The sequence below is a fragment of the Octopus sinensis genome, linkage group LG1, assembly GCF_006345805.1.
Source record: "Octopus sinensis linkage group LG1, ASM634580v1, whole genome shotgun sequence".
Classification (NCBI taxonomy): Eukaryota; Metazoa; Mollusca; class Cephalopoda; order Octopoda; family Octopodidae; genus Octopus; species Octopus sinensis.
In genome coordinates this window covers 196,452,817-196,467,816 of record NC_042997.1, presented here as the reverse complement: position 1 = coordinate 196,467,816, position 15,000 = coordinate 196,452,817, and the positions used below count along the sequence as shown (strand labels likewise).

The 15,000-nt window shown below is 37.2% G+C and overlaps 1 protein-coding gene across 4 annotated transcripts in view; it reads left to right on the top strand.

Annotated features, from left to right (window-relative positions):
- Positions 1-15,000, top strand: part of LOC115231992 — a 424,000-nt gene that overhangs the window by 360,006 nt on the left and 48,994 nt on the right. For 3 of the 4 annotated variants that reach the window (XM_036508221.1, XM_036508216.1, XM_036508224.1), the window contains one exon: positions 14,862-14,939. The exons of the other annotated variant lie outside the window; for it this stretch is intronic. In XM_036508221.1, the coding sequence (XP_036364114.1) occupies positions 14,862-14,939 (78 nt within the window). The remainder of the gene's footprint in view (positions 1-14,861; positions 14,940-15,000) is intronic. 4 annotated transcript variants of the gene reach the window in all.

Genomic DNA, 15,000 nt, shown 5'->3' with positions numbered 1-15,000 from the left:
AAGTCGACCTCGGTGTAATTTGAACTCAGAATGTAACGGCAGACAAATTACCGCTAAGCATTTCGCACAGCGCGCTAATGTTTCTGCTAGCTCGCCGCCTGAACCTTTTTGTACTGTTTTGGACTGTGGTACTATTCCTTCTTCATTTATACTTCGTCTCCAAATTCCTTGTGCACAATGTATTTTGTCTTATTGTCTTTGTGCCAAACAAGGTTTTGAGGTCATTGTAAGTGACAAGAAGGATCAAAAAGAGGCTAAACATTCAAAATGGTGCCGAGCAGAGGAAAACATGATTATGGTAATGAGTTCCAAAGAGCAGACGTTCGTGGAAAGACGCTATGAGAATAAAAGGACTTATGACTAACGGAAAGCTCAACAGAGAAGCAATACATCCGGGAAGAGGAACGGGTGACACGTTTAAAGGTTTTGACAGAGGGTATTAGACCAGAATGTTCGTCAGAGCAATAACCATGGAAATACTTATAGAAAAGACACGACGAAGATACTCAAGTATCTTATTATTGGGTTGTCCGGAAAGTTCGTACCGATTTTTCAAAGAAAGAAAAATGTCAATAAATACTTGCCATTACATTTTTAATCAACCAAATATGAACCATTTTGTTGCACAATGCGTCTCCATCTTTCCTTTAACTTGAAAATACCCTCTTCCCAGAATTGAGGTGCCTGTGAGGATAAGTCGAAAGGTAAGCTACTATAAATCGGCTCGAACTTTCCGGATAACTCAATAGATCTTTTTTAAGTCTATTATAGAAAAAAGGACTTCGAATTTCATTTCATTCCTCCACACATGGTATCGGCTCGTCTTTATAAGATGGGTCTTCCTCGGAGGTTGTATGTGAGATATATCGTCTCCTCTTCACAGGAAGTACGAGGTGTACCCCACTTCACATTCTATAGCAGTTATTTTTCTCCATTGGGTCCTTTCATTTTTTGTTGTTGTTGTTGTTTTAGGCAATCTGCTTATCAATGAGGTCCCCATCCTCATAAGTCAATGGGATGATACTATTGCTAAAAGGTACTTCCTAGTCGTTTACTATAGGATATTGTTGGTGTTGCAACTTGTTACTTGTCTTCATCTGTCGTAGCTGAGAGAGGAATCCCTTGGGTTTCATGGTTAGCTCCACATAAGGGCTGCGCAGTTTTATTATTTTTCTTCATGATAATAGTAATTGTAGTATATGTGTGTGAGGGGGTGTATGCATATATATGGATGTGGATATGCATGTATGTGCATTCATAATGCGTTTAATAATGTATTTAAAACAGTAACGACTGCTGAAAATAAGGCTCAATACCTGGAGTCTAAACATTTTATTCGACAGAATTACAGAGCGATTGTGACTTCGAAGTTTAGCCATTTCATCCGACTTCAAAATGCCGCACAATCATTCTACATTTCTGTTGAATAAAATATGTCTGTCGCTGTATGTGTATGTTGCGCGCACGTGTGTGTTTACTGTCAAAGTTTGCATGCCCCATCGATAGACGGAAAACCCTAATTTTTTTCCCTTAACCATTTTTTCTTAACTCTCTCTCTTACTCTTTCTCGCTTGCTTGCGCTCTCTCTCTTGTGTGTGTGTGTGTGTGTGTGTGTGTGTGTGTGTGTGTGTGTGTGTGTGTGTGTGTGTGTGTGTGTGTGTGTGTGTGCGCGTGCGTGCGTGGGTGCATTCCTCAGTCACACATACATTCTCACTGAGAGACGCTCATAAACAATTTCCGTTTCATACTTTCTGTTTTATATATCTCTCCTGTTCTATCATGCACATACACTCTCTCTCTCTCTCTCTCTCTCTCTCTCTCTCTCTCTCTCTCTCTCTCTCTCTCTCTCTCTCTCTCTCTCTCTCTTCACTTCACTTCACTTACTTTGACTTTTCCTCTCACTATCCATTTCTTTCTTCTTCCTTTGTGTCTCTCCTTCCACCTCTGCTTCTAACAATCTATCTATCTATCTATCTATCCGCCTCTGAAATTCTTTTATCCTCCTTTACATTCTGTTTTTTTTTTTTACTACTTTTCTATACCACACATTCAGTAAATAACAGAAATACGTTAGTACAGTACGTGGTTTTTTAACATCAATAAACGAACGAAGTTTACGCATGAACAGTTCCCAATACGTCATTTCCGTTCGACATGCGTGCTTGGTGAGGTAGTCATTCAAAGTAACAGAAACAAGACAAAGGAGACAATGGTACAAAAATTCTTTATCGCCATTAAGCTAAAACTTTGTCAATATACAGGCTTTTTAACCATGACGTAATATAGTATATTGGTTAAGGTAGAGTCTGTGTGTTATGTTGTATATTAGAGATAAAATTACAGTAATGCAAATACTAGAAAGTAACGTAGGTGTTGTGGCATGAGTAAGGCGCTTGCTTCCTAGCTGTATGGCTTGGGATTCCATTTTGCTGCCTGGCACCTCAAAGAAGCGTCATCTATTATAACCATGCGCTGAGGTATGCATGAAAGTGAAAGTAAATATTCATGCAGGCACACATGACCTTGTATATTTATGTACGTATATATATACATATGCACGTATATATTTTTATGCACACATATATTTAATCTCGTGTGTGTGCATATATATATATATAATATATATATCAAACGGATGTCTTATAAGACTATTCCGCACTTACAATAACAGCCATACCAACAATCCAGCATACCTCCATCATCAGCTGCCCCACGGATATCACTATGGTTTCGACAACTGGGCAGAACCATTCAAGCCGGCAGTGTCAACAGCACTGAAATAAATATTATTTAGGAACAAACATACATTAGATATCACCACATTCATTCAATCTTAATTCTAAGAATGATTAAACACTAACATTATCAATTAAACTACACAAAGAAACCAAATTTACCCTATGTACAAAAACAGTATCGGTAAATAAATTCAGTAAGCAAACCTTTAACTAATTCCTAAATTATCTAAATAGTAACCTAGCCCTTGAAGTCCATACAGATAATATTCCTACTGATCTTCCATATTTATTAATATAAAAGTGAAAGCTTATATATATATTTTTTTTTTCCTTTTTCGTTTTATATTGCATCCAGCCGCCCTCGTTATGATATATATATATGTATATATACATAACAAGGGCGGCGCTAGATGCAATATTACACGAAAAAGGAAAATTTCAGTTGTCCACTAATACTAAGTGAGAGTGCAGGGTAGCATCTACTTTGCTAAAAACAACAGTCAAAGACTCTTATAGCCGCAGAAAGTACATTCTATGTACTGACAGGGGATATAACCACCCCGCAGCGAGCGGGCTTACTATACTAGTAAGCTAGTTTCGCTTGAAATTAAAGCTCATCAGTAGCGACTACTCCATCGCTTATGGTTAAACGAAATCCTAGCTGTTAGTATATTTAGTATTTACCATATGAATCAATGGACGATTCAGCAATATAATGTCAAAGGACACAACTCGCTGCTGGGTATCGAACTCACGATCGTAAGATCGTGAGCCGAATATTCCTAACCCCTAAGCCACGCTTCTTCACACACACACACACACACACATACATGAACGATGAAAATGAGTGGATATGATTTCTTTATTTATGAATTAATGCTACCATTGGTTTCATGTTAAAAGTAGGAAAATGTCCTGGTGTCTTAACAATTTTCTCAAGAAATCCAGATGGAGAAAGGTTTTCACCTCCATTTTGGAAAACACGTCCTCATCTAATTCACGGAGATTCTCGTGAATTCACATGAATAAAACAATAAATCAAGGAACGTTATTCTTAGGTGACATCTTTTGGGTGTTTGCTTCCCTTGGATTTGTATACTGAGCAAGTTGTTTTGTGGTTAATAAGTTTACATTATTTTGTTTATGTTCTGGACATGGTATTCTTATACTTGTATACTGAGGTAGTTCGTCATTTGGGGAATATTTCTTCTGTGTGTGCAGTTTGTGTGCTATGTGTGTTCAGATTTCACATTTAGGAAAGGGGTAGGTATCCTGGTGGGATTGCCGTTGCAGTAGTGGCCCTCATTCAAATTTTTGTGGATTTTGTCTTCTATGTGCGATCAGATTTCAATTTGTGTGTTATCTATCTATATATATATATATATATATATATATATATATATATATATATATACATACAGAGAGAGGGGGAGGGGGAGAGAGCATAAGTTACGAAGTGTTATATCATAATGTTTAAGACAAACAGCTAACCAGAACTTACAAAAAAATGGAAACGATGAGCATTATGAAAAAACTGTTATACTTACTAGATAATCAATTAATATCGTAAAATTTCGTATAGACACACGCATGCACACACACACACACACACACACACAAACGTACACATATACACGCTACTGAATTCAGTTTGCAAGTATGTATGGGCGTATATATTAGTGTAGTGGAATTTCGTAAACGTTAACTGTACAGAAACCATCGTGATTGAGGATTGGCTGCACACTGTGGAAATACCAAGTTGACAAGCCACTGGAGCGTCCTAAATATTTTTCACTCTTCGTTTGTACGTGGTGGCACTTCAGATTGTTACTTAAGTGGGTGGGTGGGTGGATGGATGGATGGATATAATTTTTTCTGACATTCTCTTTCTCTCGCGCTTCCTCCTTCACTCTATTACTACTATGTTCCTCCATCTTGTTTTCTTTTTGAAAAAGGACGAACAACCAAAGCGTCAAGACACCCCCAATATCTTTCAAGTGTTAAAGTAATACGATACCATCGCACGTTGCCCTAAACAGTATCATAAGCAAACACTGCTATCCATCCTCTGACTAAACCTCTAAAACAAAAGATGGAGTCTGATTTAAAGATGTCACTAACGCTTCATAAAATTTCACTGTCACATTATAAATTGAATTATCGAGTTGCCTGTCGGTATTCTTTTTATCAAAACAAACTAACTTTTAGTTTTGATATTTCTCTCGCAATCTTGAATAAATTATCTATATTGTTCTGGGCGTAATTTCAACTTTTCTGTTTTCCTCTTCCATATAATCTAATTACACAAACAAATTTTGGTGAAATATATCACATGAACCGCAGACTTAATCTATCACCCAGATTAACACCCCTTAAACGAACTAAATGTGGGATCGTTCCGTGCTTTCGAAACAGATTGTCATTTAATAATTCCAATAAAAGCAAACAGTCGAATAATTATATGATCTGCGGTCGTAATTCATTCGTTTCGGAACTTAGAAATTGAAGTAGATGCAATTCCAGGTCGACTCAACCAACGGAACCTATATTCTTTACTACTCTAGGCACAAGGCCCGAAATTTTGGGGGAGATGGCCAGTCAATTAGATTGACCCCAGTACGCAACTGGTACTTAATTTATCGACTCCGAAAGGATGAAAGGCAAAGTCGGCCTCGGTGGAATTTGAACTCAGAACGTAAAGACAGACGAAATACCTATTTCTTTACTACCCACAAGGGGCTAAACACAGAGAGGACAAACAAGAACAGACACGGATTAAGTCGATTATATCGATCCCAGTGCGTAACTGGTACTTATTTAATCGACCCCGAAAGGATGAAAGGCAAAGTCGACCTCGGCAGAATTTGAACTCAGAACGTAGCGGCAGACGAAATACCGCAAAGCACTTCACTCGGCGTGCAAACGATTCTGCCAGCTCGCCGCCTTTCGGAACCTATATTCTCACCGTCCAAATCTTTTCAACGGGCAGTGTTCTGAAATTTTTACATCGAATCACTCATTTATGCCTATGACTCATGGAATCGTAAATATTGATGTTTTTAACAACTGGCGTCCTTGGGTGACGTTAGTAGAGTATCCGGTCGAAAACTCCGGTTTGTGGCTGAGATCTTCCTTTCTTCCTATTAGCGTGGAAGGACCTATAAAAGCGTTTGGCTTCGATCCGTCTACCTCTAAGTCATCCGAGCAAGTCACGTAGAAAAAAGAATTAGACTCATACCAATTTATAAGTTATAAGATCTTCCTAAGATTTGACATTGTGTACTTTTCAAGTTTTATTTTTGAATTTCAATAAGAATATTGATGGGATGAAATCATTTTTAAAGCTAAGCCGCATCTATATGGACTGAATGTCATTTAGAAATTCAGTAGGAACGAAGAAGAAAAAACATAAAAATGTGTGCATATTTGTATATACAAACTGGTGCACCCGGTAATTGCCGGGGGTAAAGATGTTCTATTGAAACGCCTTATTACTCTGATATAAGAAAGACATTTCGTTATAACTGCCACAAAAAGTGTATTTTCCATTTAAAAAAAAGTACAAAAATTTATCAGCTGGAGGAGGGAGAGATTGTTAAATTTTGGCGAGAGAGGTTTTCGGAGGTTCGCGAGAGAGGTTTTCGGGGGTTGGCGAGAAAGATTGTTGGAGGTTGGCGAGAGAGGCTGTCGGAGGTTAGCGAGAGGCAAAGTCATTATTCTGCTTAGCGAAGGCATCTTAGAAATGTATAACTGGTGTCATTCACAGAAAAACTATTGTTTTACCGAAAGAAAAGCGCTGTTGAAGTGTTAAGTGAAATTTGGAAATCAAGGATCGAATCCACGCTATGTCTGCATGAAGCCACTACAAATACTTTGGGGAATAAAAAAATTTATCTATTGTCATGGAAAAAATGTAACTGTATAAATGTAGAATTATCGGAGTAGTGGGTATTCAAAAAAGTATGTATGTATAGAAATGTATGAATTAATTCTTTAAGGTTTAGGATTCAAATTAAGGAAGTGCAATAATAATGTTTAGCAGCTCAAAACTGAACTGAATTAGTTCAGCTTATACTAAGAAAGATACATTACAAAACAAAAGTTTAATTCTGTTAAAGATGATTATGTCTATGTTCATAAGTATGCTTGTATATATATATATATATATGTGTGTGTGTGTGTGTGTTATATCGGTCTCTTTTTGCCGAACTGCTAAGTTACAGGGTAGTAAATACACCAGCATCGGTTGTCAAGTGATGGGGGGGGAGCAAACACAGACACACACACAAATATATATATATATATATACACACACGACGGGCTTCTTTTAGTTTCCGTCTTCCAAATCCACTCACAAGGCTTTGGTCGGCCCGAGGCTATAGTAGACGATACTTGCCCAAGGTGCCACACAGTGGAACTGAACCCGGAACCATGTGGTTGGGAAGCAAGCTTCTTACCACACAGCCACGCCTACGTGTAACTTTATTCAGTATTTCAAAAATACAAGGTTATATATACATACATGTAAATATAATATTTATATATATATATATTTATGCGTGTGTTTGTATAGATAGATAGATAGATAGATAGATAGATAGATAGATAGATAGATAGAATGATAGTTGTAGACACACACACACGCGCGCGCATATATATATATATATATATATATATATATATATATATATATATAAGTGTCCATGTGTGCGTGTTATATTGGATACGGACATAAAATAGTACAAGCCAAAATTCCATATATTTTATGAGATTAATTAAAGCATAATGAAGGTCCTTATAAGTTATTCAACGTAGACACATGAACAGCAGCCCCCGCTTGTATTTGTCAATCAATCTATACCTATTTGGTAATGAATACCAGAAATGCCAGAGCAAATATTTGAACCAGTTTCAAATGAGAAAAGAAGTCCATTGAGAAAAATATTATTTTGACTCTTAATTCCAGAACCGAACACATGTGAGAACCGGGAATTGTGAAAGTGTAATCATTTATCAATTATTTATGAGTTTAGGTCCTAGATTCTATATGAAAATGCAATCAAGTCGTTTAAAGTACCGCTCTCTTGGCGATTAACTTTACTTGCACGAACCTGCTTCGCTAGAAATCACCAAGAATTGGCGCTAGAATAGAATTGATTATTAACAAACGTTTCATTGCTTTATACTTTTGATATCGAGTCGTTTCTAAGACTTATTTGGCTTTCGTCTCTTTTATATACCTAAGCCATGAATAGTAAAGTTACAATAATGTTAAATTTCAAATAGTACACAATGACATCGAACAAATAACCACGTCTTTCAAGAAATATGGACAACAGCCTTTCGATAATAAAATAAATCCCTGCCTCTTTCAATAGGAAGAATAACCAATACTATTTTAATCAGTTTTTCTTTTGGGTTTCAGATACCATATATCCAATTATAAGTGAAGATTATTATTATGTTTGCCAACGTTATTGTCAATATCATCATTTACAACGTCGTAATCTTAACCGGAAGTGGTAGGATAGTTGTCATCATCATTGACAATTTCAAAAGTAGAAGTCGTTTAAACATCATTTTGAGTTTTATTTTATGAATATAGAAAATGTAAAGTAAATTTCAGTCAATTTGTCGAAGACTTAATCTTTTAATCTTTTACTAGTTTCAGTCATTTGTCTGCGGCCATGCTGGAGTACCGCCTTTAGTCGAGCAAATCGACCCCGGGACTTATTCTTTGTAAGCCTAGTACTTATTCTATCGGTCTCTTTTGCCGAACCGCTAAGTTATGGGGACGTAAACACACCAGCATCGGTTGACAAGCGATGTCGGGGGGACAAACACAGACACACAAACATATATACACACACATACATATATATATACATATATACAATGGGCTTCTTTCAGTTTCCGTCTACCAAATTCACTCACAAGGCTTTGATCGGCCCGAGGCTATAGTAGAAGACACTTGCCCAAGATGCCACGCAGTGGGACTGAACCCGGAACCATGTAGTTGGTAAGCAAGCTACTTACCACACAACCACTCCTGCGCTTTAATCAGAATAATTTAAAACATAACGTCACGTCATTTCAGTTTTCGCAGACCAGCGAGAAGAATGTTCGTTCTTTATGTAGCTTCATGTCTGTGTGAATACGATATTTATTAAAGTGTCCTTTTACACCAATAATATCGTTAGGAAAGGCGCATAAACACCGTGAAGGACAGAATTATATATTTGCTTATCTGATGATGAAAACTGTTCACGCCTTAGCACATGCCTTGTCCATCTTATCGAAAACTGACGATGTCAAAAGGTAGTAGCCAAGTTATGGTTTCTTTATTTGAGCCTATATTTTTAAAGGAATAACGTATCTTTACTTAGAGAGACACAGCGTCTGCCTACACACTGTACAAGCTCAGAATCTGTGTATCTGTATTGCAACTTTTACCCTTCGTATGATCTTTTATCTTCTACATTTTTCAGTCATTAGACAGCAGCCATGCTGGAGCACCGCCTTTTTTTTTTTTAGTCGAATGAATCGACCCCAGTACTTGTTTTTTTAAGTTTGGTAGTTGCTTTATCGTCCTTTTTCCGGAACCGCTAGGTTACGGGGACGTAGGTACACGAATAGTGGTTATCAAGCGATAGTGGGGAACAAACACAGATACAAACAGACACGAAGACAAACACACACACACACACACACACTTTAATCTCTCTCTCCCACTCTTACTTCTATTTCCAGCCTTTCTTCTTTCTCCTTTTTGTCCTCCTTGTTTTCATTCTCTCCCTCCCTCTCTCTCTCTCTCTCTCTCTCGCCCTCTTTCTCCTCTGCCTGTTGATGACAGTGACCCGTGGCCAGCCTTTCCCCCTTTTTTACACCAGTCGCGTCCTACATTCTGTGTTCCACCGACACGTACTCCCATTTGTTTTTCGAATCCTCAAGGATCCTCAAGGTAGACGTTACCCACCATCCGTGTCTTTTTGGCCCTAAGGCTATATTTTGCTCGTTCCTTATTCATTTCGTCTTTGTTCTTCGTCCATATCGTCTTAAATTACATTTATTCCCTTTCATATGTCCACTTCTGCATCGCTTGCTATCCACGTTTTGTTGGCTCTCCGCCCTATATTCTCCACAACTTTCGCACCCACCTCCAGCATAGGAAACCAGTCTCATCAATAATGGTACGAAACTGAGTATTACCATCTGGTTGATAACTGATGAAGAATTAGGGACCTTCTTTGTTTGTCTTCCGTGTACTTGATATACTGTTTACGTTTTTTATTGTTTGTGAATTTGGGGATTTTTCCTTATGTAGTTGTCTTGTACTCTGTTTTTTCGTTGTAAAAAAATGGTCCGTTCCATGCTTGTTTTTACGCTTTCGTTTCTCGTTGAGTTCTACGTCTATTTGTGGTGTCCTGTACTCACGTATATATATTTATATATGCATGTATATATACATGTAGATGTAGGTACGTACATATATGTATGTATGCATATATTTTATTTTATTTATTACACTATATATATATATATATATATTTCCTATAGGAAAACTTAAGGTGGTTTTAGAGTCGGTTCATTGCTGCTGTTTTCAGCATGGTGGTATCTCGTAGATACCCTAATTTATAATTTTAATAATTATTACCTTTGAAGATTGTTTTTTCCATGCTGACCACTTGATAAGTTCGTTATTTTATTTTAAATTAACGATCTTATCCTTATTTATATAAATTTATTTATATATATATATATAGTGAACTATATTTGTCACTTAACTGTGTCTAACCCTTAAGGGTGGATGCTACTGTAGCTTGTAGCCCCAGGAGGACACCTCCTCCAGCTGGCTATTAACACACTTTCTGTGCCCTATCAGTATTTGCAAAGGGAAGCCATCCTTCCCATCTTCAACCTGTATGATACACACGGACTCTAGTTTCTGGGTATTGACCCGTCATCAGCGTGTGAATATACTTCACGATGTCGTGCAGCTACTGTTTATACCTCGCTCAGAGATTTAATATATATATATTATATATATATATATTAAATTTCTGAGCGAGGTATAAACAGTATATATATACACACATACATACATACATACACACGACGGGCTTCTTTCAATTTCTGTCTACCAAATCCACTCTCAAGGCTTTGGTCGACACGAGGCCATAGTAGAAGACACTTGCCCAAGGTGCCACGCAGTGGAACTGAACCCGGGACCATGTGAATCGAAATCAACCTTAATATGAAATCCCAAAATCAGAGGAAAGTACCTTTGCCAAGAACAAAGAAGTACTTACGACAATCCTTACATTGATTAAATGTAGCGGACTTTCCTAATTATAATATACCACTACCACCCCAGTAGCCATCGTCATAATGCTTAGTCTCGGTGTAGTCTCGTCTCCGGTTATAATTACTTAATGGAATCAAAGGTTATCTGAAACAAACATTTCTCCGTGTATTATTATTTTTTTGTGATTGTGTCAGTGCGGGCGCACGTGTGTATATGAGAGGGGGAGAAAGAATACGTGTGTGTGTGTGTGTGTGTTCATATATATTTATGCAAATGTTTCGGTCGACCTAGTCACTTCAACACTGCGACAGACCGACATGCTGTTCAATTACTTATATACCATGGACAACGAACTAAGATCTGCCTGTATGAGTCGTAATGGCCGTGACACACTTAAGCCCTAAGTTACTTTAATAGAGATTTCTGTTACCTGCTGAGTTGCTTATAAATGCCACGTACAAGGTGTTATATATATATATAGTTGAAATGCCCCCCCCCCAAAAAAAAAAACAAATGACGAAGACAGGTGTATAAAAAACAAACAGGTGTATTAGTTTAACGTTCGGGAGGTGAGAAAGTCTTTTACATTTCGAGCCTACGCTCTTCAACAGAAAGGAACACGATGAAATAAACAGAGAGAGAATTAAAAAAAAAACTTTTGGAGCTAACGGTCAATATATATATATATATATATAGGCGCAGGAGTGGCTGTGTGGTAAGTAGCTTGCTAACCAACCACATGGTTCTGGGTTCAGTCCCACTGCGTGGCACCTTGGGCAAGTGTCTTCTGCTATAGCCCCGGGCCGACCAATGCCTTGTGAGTAGATTTGGTAGACGGAAACTGAAAGAAGCCCGTCGTATATATGTGTGTGTGTGCGTGTGTGTTTGTGTGTCTGTGTTTGTCCCCCTAGCATTGCTTGACAACCGATGCTGGTGTATTTACGTCCCCGTCACTTAGCGGTTCGGCAAAAGAGACCGATAGAATAAGTACTGGGCTTACAAAAGAATAAGTCCCGGGGTCGAGTTGCTCGATTAAAGGCGGTGCTTCACATGGCCGCAGTCAAATGACTGAAACAAGTAAAAGAGTAAAAGAGTATATATATGCGTGCGTGTGATATTCGTATGTAGCTTATTAGTTGGTGGCTGTATACGAATATAAGCTCCCGCTCAGAATGTAACATTTCCCCTCTAACCACTGATCATTGTTTACCGCAACCTCTTCATTTAGTTCTACTCCATTACGTTTTCATTTTAATCTTTGAATATGTTTCTTTTTTTCCTTCGAGTATTTAATTGAAGAAAATAATGCTGTGATGCTAAAAGCTTGCTTGAGAACTACTGCACCCAATTATTTTTGTCAACTGAATTGATTCTATATTATTAGAAATAAATTTTAACTGTATTGATAGTTATAATGATGTCTCTAGAGGTTATTTAAAAATATTAATTGGCGTTCCCTTGCCGAAATGGAATAAATGATCTATATTTCTTAACATAAAACTGTTGTTGACTTAAATATTTATAAATATATATTTTCATAAATTTATTCATTTATTGTAGAAAAATGTTTTAATTTAAACAGAAATATTGAACAGAAAGTATTTCTAATACTTTTGGAAGTCTTAAAATATAGGTCTTCCATTAAAGTGTTCTTTAAGACTCGATCGTGTTCGGTTTTGTTTTGGTTGTATTTTTTTTTTGTTCTTTTGTGTTTTTTTTATTTTCTTCATAGTTTACTTCAGCCATAACTTTTGTAAAAGTACTTTCTACTAAACATATTCACTCTTACAGAGATACATACTCACATACAAACACAGAGGCACCCACAGACACACAGACACACCCACAGACACACAGACATATACAAAAGTATGTTCGTATATTATGAGTGTTTGTATTGAAGTAAATGAAAATGCACTCAATACAAGAAGTAGAGTTTATAGTTTTATCTTAAGCTTAAATTTCACAAGATACAATCGCTAGATTCACGTTTTTGAGCTTCAGTTGCCTGAGGAGCAGAACTGTGAAACTAACAGGGAACAGGACTATGAAACTAGCTGAATCTTCAAATGGTGAACGGATGAAACATATCGACATTTTCGTTTCACACTTTCGATCAGCAGAGAGTATTAGAAAAATACTTGACTAAAGTTGTTAATTGCAAGCCATTTTGGCAGCAAATCGTTCATTAATTTCAACACCTAATTATGATATTCACATTTTAAAATCGAAACAAAAATATAAGTTGAAGTTCAGTTGAAACAAACAAAAGTCAAGCAAAACATCTAAAATCTAGAGTGATGTTTAATAGCGGTAGAAGCAATATTCATGCCAAGAGTAATATTTATCCCCAGTTTAAAGTGGGTTTTGGTGTTAGAACACAAAATGCTGCATTATTTACCATGAGAAAACTTCTCAAGTGGACCTGTAGTGCATTTAAGCACTCATGTTTATATTGCTAGCGGGAGATAATCGTCCGTCATCACTGCTTGGTCTACTACTAGAGCGATGTATTTTGATAAACTTCATGCGTTTTCTCAGTAGTTTATAAGAGCTTTATTACTTCTTTGAACGAAAACAAAGACTTGGAAACAGCTTGCTTCTATTGGACGCCAATAGATTTCAGGCGTCATCAGGAGAGAATGCGCACCGTTTTGGAGCCTTCCTCTCAATGACTACAGCGCATCGCCCCCACTCACTAACGTGAAGTTCCGCCCACTGGACCGTTCCATAACTCGTTTGTATAGATTCAACAATGTAGGAATTTGTTGTTTATTTGAACGAAGACATATTTTATTTACTTAATCTAGCTAATCTGAATTGCCCTTTTAATAATATCTCAACCCTTTATTAACGAGAGATTCGATCATCAGGAATATTTCTTCGCTCGAGATTATAACCGTCCATCTATCTGTCCATTCATCCATCTTCTTCACCACTATTCTTGGGAGGGTCGTTGAGTCGTCAGGCACCTCTTCCGTAGGTTCCTATCAGAAGCAACCATCATTACACTTTCCGGCTTGATTCCCAAGCGGGTCCAACTGAGACTATGGATATCATCCAACCATCACCTTCTTCATTTATCCCTAGATCTCCTGCCTATTGGCTCGACAAGAAGAGTCCGTCTGAACTAGTGGTTCTCAACTATTTTTTGCCTATGGACCTCTTTGATTCCTATTTGACCCTACGGTCCATGTTAAAAGAAATCCTGTTATATTTCTATTATTGAATATTCTTAAGAATTGTATCAAAAACATTGTTAAAATATTTTGTGCAAATTAGAAACAACCAATTTATTGCTCGTAAGCTTAAACAGAAAAATATTATATTGACCCCTATGGATTACATGGGTCCCAGCTGACAACCACTGGTCAATTCGATTCTTTCCTGCAACTTTCTAATCACATGTCCGCAGTAACGGAGCCATGGCTTAGAACATATTGTTATCAATGAGCGTTCAATAAGGCTACAAATTACTTACAATATTAGGATTGTTCCCCCTTTACAAAACCAATCTGTTCTTGAGCTCTAATACTAATTGCCAATGTTAATGACTAGCCTATAATTGGTAAATGATCTCGTATCTCGAACTACCCTGCTTCAAATGTCTTTGTCATTTCAAATCATTTGTGTCATCAATGCTTGCAGAGGGCCACACATGAAATTATCTCATTTCGCCTCCTCTTGAATCTATGTAAGTATATATATATATATAACATTTACATACATTAAATGTTTGATTCACTAATAAAATAAAAGTACGCCGCTTCTTGTGTTTCTTTTATTTACTCAATTCAAAAGCTCCTTCTGTATTGTAGCTTTTAGAAAGCAGTGAAGACACTCGCGCACGAAACGCTGCCGGGAAAGCCTTCATCCAAAGACTCGCAAACGGGAGGGTATGAAACCAAATATTATTACTACTACTACTACTACTACTACCACCATCACCTGATTGGA